This window comes from Opisthocomus hoazin, chromosome 11, assembly GCF_030867145.1.
Source record: "Opisthocomus hoazin isolate bOpiHoa1 chromosome 11, bOpiHoa1.hap1, whole genome shotgun sequence".
NCBI classification, from domain to species: Eukaryota; Metazoa; Chordata; class Aves; order Opisthocomiformes; family Opisthocomidae; genus Opisthocomus; species Opisthocomus hoazin.
This window is the reverse complement of record NC_134424.1, coordinates 10397463-10411100: the sequence shown is the minus strand read 5'-3', so window position 1 is coordinate 10411100 and position 13638 is coordinate 10397463. Positions and strand designations below refer to the sequence as shown.

Here is a 13638-nt window from a genome sequence, read left to right as displayed (position 1 = left end):
AGACAAGATTCCTTTTTCTGAGCATAAGCCAAGGAGACTATGCATGGTCATATTGTTAGAAGAGTTTCATTAATGTAAACACACTTGAAAAGGAAGTGTAACAACCGAACAGCCACACTTCAATATACATTGAGAAGACAAACCTCAAATATTCTTATTATAAATCCCACACTTGAATAAGAATTGTTCAGGCTGCACATAGATCTCAAACTATAGAACAGACATGTGTCTATGTGCTCAAGACATTATAGCTATGGAAGAGCTGCCATGTTTTTCTTATTTTAAGACAGTGGAACTTTTAACAAGTACTTTTACAAAAAAAGAATCCATTATTTGTACGCATTCTGTATAGATCGTATTCACAGTATTTTAATACAACAGAATACCTGTTTCTTGCACTGTTATTGGATATCTCCTGCATTTTATTTCTGGCTTGTGAATTTTAGTCAGGTCCAGCAATTGTGTAACTTGTGGCACATCTGTATTTAGCTGGCAGGTTCGAGGAATAACATCTGTGGACTCATACGGCATAAACGGAGCAACACACATACCTAGAATCAAAAAACATGGGCTTTCCTTCACTCAGATGACACAATGGAATTAAATTTGATTTACATTATTTGACAGTTAGATTACACATATTTTAGTTCATATGATTATAACAACTTAATAGATTATGGTAATTTGAAAAATTTGCTGCAATTGTTCACTTCTAAGACACTAAGCATCTACATTTTAAGATGATATTGTGTATTTTTTACGCCAATAAGTCTGAATACATTTAAAGTAAAAAGTACGCACCAATGGCTGGAATAGCCATAGTAAATCAACTTTGATTTGGCAAGCAAACAAGCAAAACAATCTCAAAACATATTTTGTTAATTTTTACTACAACTCAGCTTTAATTCTAATACTGATATACTGATTTTCAGACAAACTGAACACCAGAAAATAGTACTGATATCAGCAGGACTGAAGTAGAAAACAGAGGAGTCTCATACATGCAAATAAAGAACCTGACAAACTTTAATTCCAAAATTTGGACACCATTACACTTTCATGATAAACCAAAAAGCTGTCAACCTATCTATTCTTGTGACACCAGGCACTAGTAGAATGGTATTTGCTTGTCTCTGCTTTCACTTTGATAACCAATATGGACTGAGTTTACTAAAGTTATTTTCTATGAAGAAAGGTATCCAGAGCCAGAACCATTCATGATGTTCTGATGCAAATTCATTCCAAATTTGAATATAGTAAACTAGTGAGTATTAGCCTCTTTTCCAAGAATAAGAAGAGGAAAACATAACCCCAAACCCAAACAATGGATCAAGTATTGAGATCCTAATAGAAAAATTCAAGTGTCCCATGTTACACTTCAGTAGTGGACGTATTTACTTAACTAAGATAAATGCTAGCAAACATTTTTTCACCAAGCCAGTACATTATTTACTGCTGTAAGACAATATTTAGTGATAAAAAACCCTGTATGTAACCTCAGGATTACTGTGGAAACCAGAAACTATACATACTGTATATTTCAAGCTTGTATGTCTCAATATCATGGGGCAGAGATGATTTCTTTCCCATTCTATCTGAATGATCTCATACAGAAATAATTTCTTAGCATATGTGGTTTCTCCTTTCCAGTTGCTATCATTTTAAGTATGCAAAACATACTATACAGAAGCTACTAAGAAAGAATAACACACACACTGCACTGTGAAATCATTAATTCTACCACCAAGGAGGTTTAAGCAAAGAACTTGACCCTCATTACAAGTTGCAATGCCATTGCATTCAGTGGAGCTCAACTATCTGGTTCATTCATCTGAGAGGAGAAAAAATCTTTATCAAATCATGATTGTTAACTGAGAGTTAGTAACAAAAAACTACTATCATTTTTCTGTAATTGGGTATGAAGTATAGTGTTATTTTAACACAGCCAAACCTTGAGCTGTAACATAATTTTAAGACTAGCCTAGATAAATCATAAGCATACAGAAAATACTAATGACCACCAGCTGTATAATAATCATAGAATTGACAATCCAGTGATTAAAAGTGCAATATTTTACCACACATACAGTTTATTAAAGCTGTCTACTCATTACGTTAACTACATTTTAGAATTTTGGAACTCATTTTGAACATTTATGCACATTTCAAAAACTGTTTAGAATTGCAGAGAGAAAACAATGCACTGATGGAATAAAATTAAAATAAAGCCAGTGAGGCCTCTAACTGCAGCTTCTGCTGAGAATTTACCAAATTCTCTCTGTAGTAATTTTTTGAATTAATATTTTTTTTCCAACCTTACCACCAAAAAAAAAAAAGAAGAGTAATCACATACTCTACCTAGTTATGGTTTTCCAAATGGAAGACATATTTTGTTACACATACAATACTGCTAACTACCCCTCCTTCAGCAACCAGAACCCTTTCTTCAGATGTGTTCTTTAAAAGTCACAAAATGAAAATTTGAACAAATTTGAAGCTGAACTATACCTAGGCTTCCCTGAAAATAAGAAAGTGCCAGCCATGCTTTCTCAATTCCTCCTCTGTTATTGCAAATATCAGGAAGGAACGAATTTCTCTCCTTTGGAAAATAATTATTCAGGATTATGATGCTAGTTTGGAGGCTGATAAACCTTTGACCAATATCTTGCTCTAGTACAAATACAATCTCTCATTTTTCAGCTCACCACCAGTATTACTTTCCCAAGGTCACACTAAGATAAATCGACTAAAGATCACAGAGAGGTGTTTATGATAGTTTCACAGCTCTGTTTCATATACTGTTTTGTTATAGTTTCGTCCTGGATTATTTAAAGAAGAAATCTTTTATTAGCTGCTAACATCCAAAATTAAGAAAGCAAACAGCAACCGGTGCTAAGTTCAGTATTTCTTTCTTTTCAGACACCCTCTTCTTGACCAAAACCTGATTTCTATCAGCATAAGATACTCTCATTAAAACAAGCTCTCTACTTGATAAGCCTTGCCAGAATTTCTTCAATAAAATACTTCCTAAGAAGTAAATGTTTAAAATAGAGGAGTACACATATGTTTGATTAGTTGCCTGAAGTGCAACTCTAGCAGAATTAATATGCTGTACTATCACTTTAATTTTCATGAAATCATATAAACTTTCACATCATCAATCTTATGGCTAAGAAGCTTTTGATTTTATAATATGAACAGTTATGATTAAGACTACATAGTAATTACAACACACCATCTTCCTCAGCTGTATCTTGAGGCTTGGATTTTAAAGTGAAGATCTTTCTCAGTTTACAGTTAGCTGAAATAACAATTCCATCCAAAGACTGGAAGACAGCTCCTCTGAATATTTCACTGGCGAATGCTACCAAGTCAATACACATATTGCACCACTAGAAAAGAGAAACAATACTCTTTAATAAAACCCAAAAACTAATAACTGCAAAAGAGTATTAGCATATAGTTCTCTATTAATGAAGTCTCTGTGGAGTATTAGATTCTCACAGACTGTGATTCACAACACATAACATTTTGATAATAAAATAGATATTACTGTTGTTCGCACTTACAACAATTATTTATACAAACAAATCAGTACATATGACCTAGCGACTGCCAGCCCAAGGGAGTTCTGTTACCTAGCATATCCATAATATGTTCTGCAACTATTCCTAACTTGTCAGAAAGTATATTTATTGAAGGTTTTCTTGGGGAAAAAAGAATTATTCAGTATTACTTCATAAGTTAAAGTTACTGCAGCTTAAGTGCTTCAAAGGCTATAGCAGGAGATTCTTTGATTATTTCTTTCTGACATGCATTAAAAAAGGACTTCTCCAAAGTTTGCACCTCTTCCACACTGAAAACTATCAGGTAAATTTCTAGTATGGACAAGTCCCCAGTGTATCATAAAACCTTAAAACTATGCCTCATTTATAATAAATGCTATCCATTCCTGGTAAGACATTTCCAAAAGACAAATCAGATAATGACAACTGCCTGAGTTGCTAAAGATCCTACTTAAATACATGCTTTAATTTTCATTAGATGATTATTCCATTTGTTTCAGGAAACACCTTTAGAATCCTAACATCAATGTGCTACACTCTCCTGCACTATTCTAGTGGCTCTTTAAATTCTCCCAGTTTCAATGTTTTTCCATTTAATTCAACACATATATATTGCTGTTTTTTCAATATAGAAATGGGAAGTTTCAGGTATCTGTTTTGCACATGGACCATATCAGACTTCCGTTATCCTCCTAGAAAAAACAGAAGTTTCATATAAAACAAGTAACACCACAAGCAGAACTACTAACAAAATGTTTTCTTGTGGCTTTATGTTTTCCGTTTAGTCTCTGATGTTTAAAAACAACTATGCTCATAGTTTTGGTGTTTCTAACAATTCTTCTCCTCACAGTTTCTGATACCTAGTGAGGGATGGGCAGATGCTAACACACCTTCTATAACCATGAAATAAACAGAGATGGCCTTGAGAAGAAATGCAACCATTTTTGTGAAATTTACAGAACTGTAATACATTTGATACAATTACTCCCATGTAAAATTTAGTTGACCAATGGTTTGAAGTTTTATTGGGGGAGAACACTACTAAGACATAACGATTGCACATGCCTCATTTCCTTATAAAGTCAAAGTACTAGTTTCTAAATACCAAATAGTAAATATCTTTTGAGAAAAGACTTAGGTGCATACATTACAATTCAGCTTCTAACTTTGAAATTCTGGAAAGAAGGGAAAACTTGTTTTAAAGACACCAAGCAATGGAATGGAAAATACAGTATTTAATTATAACTGATATTTCTATAGCTGAAGTTGAAAAATATCATGATTTGTAAGAACACAACACAGGAAGCTAGCAAGTAAAAATGTAAACGATTAAACAAACAACATATTTTATCCTTATTCACAACCAGTCATATTGACAATAATGATCAGATTGTGTATACAGTAAGGTAAACTATCAGAGCCACATAAAAGACCTATCTAATCACCGAAAGCAGCATACTCACTCCTTTACGTAAAAGCAACAATAAAGAGGCAGGTAATTATTTAAAAGATGACAGATATGCAGTCAGATATACTAAGAAATACAAACCTACTCTTTAAGGTTGGTCAAGCATTAAGGTTATAAAAATATTTTGTCATTATAACTGATCAGAGCATTTAGACAGATCTCTGATTAATGTCTTACGTATTTTAATTTAAATAATAACTGAAGTCCATATTCTGATTGGATTTAACTTGTGCATTAATGCATACTTTAATCCTGAAACATTTGTGCTAGCCTGACACCAAGATCGACTAACTGATAGCACACTGAAGAAAAAAATTTCACTGAATTAATGGTAACTTCAGGGGTATAATCTGATGCATGTTCATTTGAAAAAAATCCAACCAGTTCTTCCCACAAAGCAGAAAACTCCCGAAATCTACAATTATCATAGCTGCCTTCACCTAAACTACCTTACAAGAAGTCGTAACTTCAGAGGTTTTTGTAAAATATTCTCTCATGTCTAGCCTTAAATCCACATCTGCTTATTATACTGTTATCTAGTTCTCTTGGTGCATACTTCAAAATATTGGAAATCTAAATATTCTCATTTCCAAACTATTTTCTAAAGCAGTATTTGAGACTTGAGTCTTTACAAGGTCATATGGTAACCATCAGGTTTTGTATCCTGACAGCTGTTACTGTATGTAGTGGCTGGGCATGGGAGATAGGAACAGGGAGAAGATCATGGCTATTTTCATCAGTTTGACATATACATTGTTTTATATATACCAGAATCTTGGAAGAACCTGAAGCCCATGAAAGTAGCCATCAGCTACAGTCTACCTGAAGCTCCAGAAAATGTAATAGAAGGTCACTATAGGACAAGGTGCATATGAACAAGAGCACTATAATGAAGAAGTAGTAGGGACACAGAGAACTTTACAAAGGCTGAATAGACAGCAGAAGTGAGAGATAAACACATCACAAACAGCATTAATCTTGTAAAATAGGAATGAACTCCTAATTTTAGAAGGGTAGAAGAGTAGTGGTATTAAGTGGTTCTGACGCCATCTAGTAGACGGGACATACATATGTATCTTGAGTTGGCTGGAACTGAATTCTAAACCAAACAGTAATTTCAACAGGTCTATAAACTTACATAAAACATTTCTGACAAAAAAAAAAGTGTGCTCAAGTGCCATTCAAGAAATATTCCCTTGATAAAAAGTACCTACTATTTTGCGCTTGATCATAAACAGAGGAATTTTTGCATGCAGAGGGGTTACAGACAACTCCTTGTGGACTGTTGATAAATACAATCTTCTTTTAATATTTCCTAAATCAGTTATCCTATAAAAGAAAAGGCAAGAGAGAATGGAACAGATCTTTGTCAATTCAATAAACCAGTATCTTTGGGCAATCACAAAAAAATATCCATATGCAAAACCTTTATGTCAGTGCTAGCAAATACGGAATTTAAGAATTACTTCTTTTACAAGATAAGTAATGAGATTTCTTTCTCAAATTCAAACTTTGTGGCTATATTCCTGCATATATAAAATCACTTCACATGCTAATTTTATTTCAACAGTCTACACTCCTTGCCAGATTTCCATAGCCCTTCAGACTATGAAAGAATTCAATTTGTATGAACTAAGAACCCAGTAGCCTTTAATAATCACACACTGTTTCTGCCCCTTAAGCTTGTGTTATCTTGGGACACACTGGCACCTGCTAACTAGAAAAACATTATTTCCTTTCTTTTCCTAAAAATGCCTCTGTCATTCTATACAGACTCTTTGTTGGTTTAAAGATAGACACAAGATATTGTCCATCTGTTTTACTTCCTGAGCACATATCTTCAAATGTGAATTATATAATACAGAAGTTTATTGCTCACTATTCAGGTCATCTCACAATGACACCAAGGACACTGAATCTTAACATTTCTAATAGATTCAGACCACAACCATGATCACAAAGATTATGTTTCCTTTAAACTGATAAAGAAGCTCATTTTTATGTTCTGTTTCCTTCAAATCTTGTGAACAGCTGTACTGGTTTTGGCTGGGATAGAGTTAAAATTCTTCAGAGTAGCTCGTACAGTGCTATGTTTTAGATTTGTGGCGAAAACAGTGTTGATAACACAGGGGTGTTAGCTATTGCTGGGCAGTGCTTACACAGCATCAAGGCCTTTCTGCTTCTCGCATGGCCCCGCAAGGCTGGGGGTGCACAACGAGCTGGGAGGGGACATGGCCGGGACAGCTGACCCCAGCTGACCAAAGGGATATCCCATACCATATGATGTTGTGCTCAGTGATAAAAACTGTGGGGAAGAAGGAGGAAGGGGCAAAGTTCAGAGTTACAGTGTTTGTCTTCCCAAGTAACTGTTACAAGCAACGAAGCCCTGCGTTCCTGGAGATGGCTGAACACCTTCCTGTCAATGGGAAGTAGCAGATGCCTCATTTAGCTTTGTGTTGTGGTTTAACCTAACAGCTGGCAACTAGTACCTGACAGCCGCTCACTCACCCCTCCCTTCTGCCCCAGTGGGATGAGGAGGAGAAATGGACAAAAGGTAAAACTCATGGGCTGATATAAAGACAGTTTAATAAGACAAAGGAAATACTAACAATGCTACTAATGAATAAGCAAAACAAACTATACACAAAACAATTTTATGACCACCCGATGACCGATTCTGTCAGTCCTCCAGCAGCGACTGCGGAACCCCGGACACAGATTTTTGTGAATTTCACAAAACTCCTGAGGAAGACTGAGCTCCCAGAAAGATTCAGACTCACAGACAAGAGAGGATTCAGACCCATGGAAACGAGAAAGAAATTCCTGCTCCCCAGCCAACCCCCATTCATAAACAGAGCATGACACCCATGTTATGGAATATTTCCATTGGCCGGCTTGGGCTGGCTGCCTGGCTGTGCTCCCTCCCAGCTCCTGCACATCTGCTCATTAGCTGAATATGGCAGACTGGAAAAAAGTCCTTGATTTCATAGCCACAGCTGAAGACATCAGTGTTATCAACATTCTTCTCATATTAAATCCAAAGCACAGCAGCTACTACTCTGTCCTAGCCAAAACCAGGACACCGTGGTGGCACATGCAGCTTTTGTTTTACCTATAAAACTGTCCATATTTCAACCCATGAGTTTTTGCACTTTTACCCTTGTGATTCTCTCCCCCTTTCCACTGCGGGGAGAGTGAGAGCAGCTGTGTGTGGCTTAACTGCCTACTGGGATTAAACCACAACAGCAGCACAACCTTGATACCCCCCAGCAGTCCCACCTTATTACACCAGAGAACAGACATTAAAGGCTGCAATCTGTACGGGGAAATAATGATTAATTTACCTATTATTTGTGAACAAGTGCATTTCTAACAGATGGGTATTTCTGTGTAATTAGCAGCCCCTCTGAGAAGATGACAAATAATTACAATAAACAACTTTCTGTCACTACTTAGTGTTGTTAAAAATAATTACTCATAATCATTATATTTAAATGCTGGGTTTTATTTAAAAATTGTGAGACTGCCCTGCAGATTTTTTTTTTTTTTTAATTACTGAAAACACTTTTTCATTAGTAAGGACTACCTGTAGCTTAACTAATGAAATGTCACCACCCAAAATTTGCAGACAAACACCCTGAAATATTCTTTGGCTTCCTTAGGTCAACTTTGAAAGAATTAACTCTGGAGTGTTACACACTTTAGCTATTTTTCGCAATTCAAGAGTTCAACCAAGGATATACTGCAAGTACATAAACACCCAAAGCTTCTACTAGTACGGGTGACAAAAAACACAGGAGCACCTTCTTGTTTCCCCATACTCATTAAGACCATCATGCAAAGCAAACAGAAAGTCCATCAGCTTTCCTCTCCCTTGTAGACAATCTGATCTTTAATCTATTCAACCTCATAACATAGGCAGGCAAATCAAAACAAAGTGGAGGAGTCTACTAGCTGTTTCATTTTCAAAGACTAGCAGTTCCTCTCATAAATCACATGCACTTCAAAGGCAGAAATTTTACTACTGTGTCAGGAGGAAGAATATTATATCCTCACCACTGCTACCATGTCACATAACAGTTTCAGTATCAGCTGCAAATGTATTTATTGATGGATGACTAATACCATGAAATCCTTGAAAACTGATTTCATCAAAAGGCCTCAAAGTGTCTTCCAATCCTAGCATTCTAGGCTTGATCTTACTTTTGAAGGAATTTAAGCAAGATGTGAAATAATTTACATCAGATCATCAGCAAGCTGGCCGCATAGCTAAGCCTGTGCCCCAGATCAAGGCTTATTTCTATCCATGACTTTGCTTCTCATATACCCTTCCATGAAAAACCTAGCGATGTAGTTTTCAGAAACTCTCCACTCTATTCCAAACTTCGATGTTCACAAGTGCTAAGAAATTGAGGCACCAAAGAACTTCAAAGAGTAGTGGTTTCTTGAAACTTCCCTAGATTTCCTGGTTATGTGTAGAGCTGAGCAACTGTGCTGAGGAATCAGGTAGCTGCAGTAACACGAGTGCTAAAACACAAACAAAAATGCTATTCTTGCTGAAACTCAAGCTGCATAATTCTCAAGGGAGATTGTTGCTTTAGCTGATGCTATGATAAAGCAGTACGAGCCTAGACTTAAATCATGCATATCTCCCAACAACTGGTAATAAAAACTTACGTTCACTTCATAATATTAGTTCACTAATTAGTTTTATCTTTCTCCCTCCTGAAAAATATTAGGTACCTTAGCAATAAAAAGGCCATGAGTAAATGTACAGCTCAGTTACATTCCAAAGTGCAATACTAAACACATTAATTTAGGTAAAAATATACACATTTATATCAGACTATCACACAAGTCTAAAATGTTTTTTGTAATGGTATGTATGCTGTAAAGAAGCAGCAAACCTTAGATATATAGTTATAATTGTACCTAAAGAAGTTGAAAATTTATTTCAGTAAATAAATTTAAAACAATTAAATATTTTATATTCTACAGGCACAAGTAGGTGAAGCATTTGAACAACAGGCAAAACTGAAGAAAGAACATGGTCTTAAAATTCTGTAAAATAATTTAGTTCATGGAAAAAGAACAGTAACTATTTGAGAGTTTGTGTAACTTTCAGACTTTTCAGTCACATTGCTCCCTGGAAGATAAAAATAAAACAGGGTTCTGATGAAACACTTTTCTGAAAGAATTCAGACAATGTGAGTTAGAACATTAGAACTCTCCTTTGTAAAATGACTCAAGAGTACTTGTGGTGAAACTTAAGCTTTTGGGTTTTTTTTGCTGTTATTAAAAAGCATGACCTATGTTAAACCTACTAAGGCAAGAAACATCTGCAGCATACATCTTGATTTTCAAAGATACATAAAAATCTATATAGGAGTTAATGTATTTTTATTATGTCAGTGCTTGAGTATTTATATCTAAGGGTCAGACATGTGATAGAAAAGTAATGAGACCATGTTGAGAAAAATGAGGTAGTCAACAAGAAAATCAACCTCATTTATAATAATATTCCTGTGATCAGCAGGTGCATAACTCTCCCAGCTATGGTCATTAACTGCATTCATTTCACACTTAACATCTACATTTGCAAACGATTTGAAAGTAAAATTACCTTCCAATTCAATTTTCAATTTTATTTTATATCTTCAACTTTGATTGACTATTCTCCTCACAATGGTAACTATAGTGAGATTGCAAGTAAATGGTAGCAACTATCCAAGACTACAGATAAACTCATCTTCTCAGATTACCTATTCACTTTGCTTCTGTATGCATAATAATTTATAACCATTTGTTAATGTTCAATTCAAGCCTTAAGATGAACTTCGAAAAAATGATCCTGGCCTGTTGAAGGGATGCTTCATTTATCAGGCTCACTTGTTCTTAAAAGGAAAGTGGTTTTCTCCTTATAAATGACTTAAATGGGAAGTTTACCAAACATGAAAGAAGATATTTCACTGATGTTGCTAAGCAAAGAGCAGCTCCCATACAATCTATTATTAATGGAAATCTCCTTGTATTATTCTCAAAGTCCAGATAGAATCCTCTGGTAAAGCTTAACTATTAGTACGTTTGTATTGTAGTGTCATTTTCTCCATGAAAAGTATGTACTACAGAAACATTAGATAATGTCATCATCACCATTTAAAAGATAGAAAACCAAAGGAATAGCAAAGGTCAGCTGATTTGCCATGCTTACAGATGCTTAAGCCTCCTTATTCAGGAGCAGTCTGCACTTCATTAGTATAACAATGGTAATTTATTGGTGTAATAACAACTCTGGTACATTACTGAACTGGCTGCCTGATCATGTGAAACCCAGAACACTGTATTCTGCCCTCATATAAACACAGACTTAGTTACGTCAAAAATCAATCAAATCTCTACAAAATAAGCGATCAGGAAGACTGGTATGTCACCTAGACAGAGAGAACGAGTTGTGAAGAACCAGCTTTATTTTTTTATACTGGAATTTTTTGTTGATAATGTTCTTCTGGAGAGAATTAAGGGAAAAAAAAACCCCAAACACAACAAAGACCCCTTAAAGGAGTATCTGTAAAAAAGCAGTAATACAAGTGGCAGGTGCAAAAAAAGAATCATCAAATCTGTTTGCTAGAACAGAAAAACTTTCCAAATACAAGCAATTACAAAAAACTGATGATTCCTGAGCACTTCCCACAAGATACTGACATATTTGCAATCAGTTCTCCAACTGAAAGAATGATCGGGTATTTTCACTGATCAAGAACAATGTGTTGTAGAAGTTTCATTACTCTTAGAACTTCACGTTTCAAAAATCACTCTGGAAGTGGTCATTAATATTCATAACATATTCTAGAAACTTCTATCAATATTTTAATATTATTGGTTTTGAAATGAGCTCATATTTCTCTCCAAGTATTCAGTAAATTCTATTTGCAAGCACGGTGGTACGTTCCTCTGAAGCATGGCTAACTGTGCCAAATCGTTCAGAATACCATAATTTTAGAAAACAGTTTTTAATTTGTTCAGCACAAAGTACTCTAATGAGTATTAATATGTGGAAAGTTTAGTGTCTACTTATTTTCAAGAATCTAAACAAACTACCCTTACAATGCAGTTATTTATGCCTGCAACTAATTCTGTTCGCTATTTTCTTTAGTTTATTTGCTGTTATTCTTTCCACTTTGTTTTTCTTTCCATGAATGTACCTGTTTTAAAGAGACAATCTGTCCTTTCATATTTACAAAGACAAAGAAAAGGTTACGTTCACACCTGCTGTATGTAACAGGTCTTTTAAGTACAGCCATATTTCTCACATTTAAACTATTTATTCTAATTACTAAGAATTGCTAAAAAGTCTCCCCTTGAAAAGACAAAATTAAGATTTCTTGCCAACACTGGATCATGCATTTACTTTATTTCGCATATAAAAATCCTGACTAACAAACCCTACCAACCAAACATAAACAGGATTCAGTTTACTCCATGTTACTTTTTTTTTTGATCCACCAACCAAAATATACATAATTAGTACTCTGTAAAGTCCTAGAAGACAGTAACTTATTCTGTAATATCATCAGGACATCACCTAACACCATGATAAGATTTACTCCATTCAATAGCATACTGTATGATAGGTTAAAATACACTTGCCACCTAGCAAGGCAAAACTTAAAAAAAAAAAAAAGCATCTCTCCTAGCAGTCCCAACAGACCCAAGATATATTTAAACAAAGGTAAAGTGATACTGGTTAAAACTATTACTTTCTGGGCATTTTGAAACTTCTGCAGAAATACTGTGACACAGAAAGATAATGTTCTTGATCTTGGACTGAAGTGACTAGTGGAAAAAGAAGGAACTGTACAGACCGGACACGTTCCATCAGCCTACTAAACTAAAGGTATTGTGCTATACTAAATTAAGACTACCTGTAACTACACTTAAAAAAAAAACAGTTACACTAGCTATTCATTTGCAGACACTACCACTGCAATACAAATCCTGTAACATCAGCCTCGGAGGATCCAACAGCCTGATGAAGGAAATATTCCTTTTTGTGACAGCTGTCGACTTCACTGTACAAACTGTATTTAATTTGAGCTTAGCAGACTGATAAGTATGCTCTGGTCTGAGGAGAAAGCAATATGCTATTTCTGAAACAAGTCTGAGAAATGTATTTTTGTTCATGACTGTTTCTCTGGTCTTTAAATAAATGGCAATGCCAGATAACCTGTCCATTAGCAGGCCCAAAGTGATCGGCCAAAAGGAGACTGACGCATGGGAAGAGAAGAGGCCCCCTTCCTCCACTCTCCCCTCCCTGTCGAAATAATCTCCACCTCCCCTACCTTTCTTAATCACCTATTCAGCAGCCATCCTCTGCTTTCACACTTGTTCTGCCCTCCCACATTGACTCCTCCTGTCTTGGCTCTTGGTCTGCAGATATAGTTGCTGAATACTACCTGGAAGACTTTATTGTATCTCCAGAAGGATGCCCGCTGGAAAATACTGATTTAAGGCACTGATTAGGGCAATCAGCTCTCATCTAGATTTAGGATTTTTTAAAAGTAGTCACAAGCTTCAAGACACACCATGGACAAATATTAATTGGAA

The 13638-nt window shown here is 35.3% G+C and overlaps 1 protein-coding gene across 3 annotated transcripts in view; it reads right to left on the bottom strand.

Annotated features, from left to right (window-relative positions):
• The window catches only part of CFAP20DC (CFAP20 domain containing), a 92078-nt gene that overhangs the window by 51584 nt on the left and 26856 nt on the right, over positions 1–13638 (bottom strand). For all 3 annotated transcript variants that reach the window (XM_075433050.1, XM_075433049.1, XM_075433051.1), the window contains 3 exons: positions 6249–6363; positions 3236–3392; positions 387–551 (listed from right to left, as the gene is read on the bottom strand). In XM_075433050.1, the coding sequence (XP_075289165.1) occupies positions 387–551; positions 3236–3392; positions 6249–6363 (437 nt within the window). The remainder of the gene's footprint in view (positions 1–386; positions 552–3235; positions 3393–6248; positions 6364–13638) is intronic.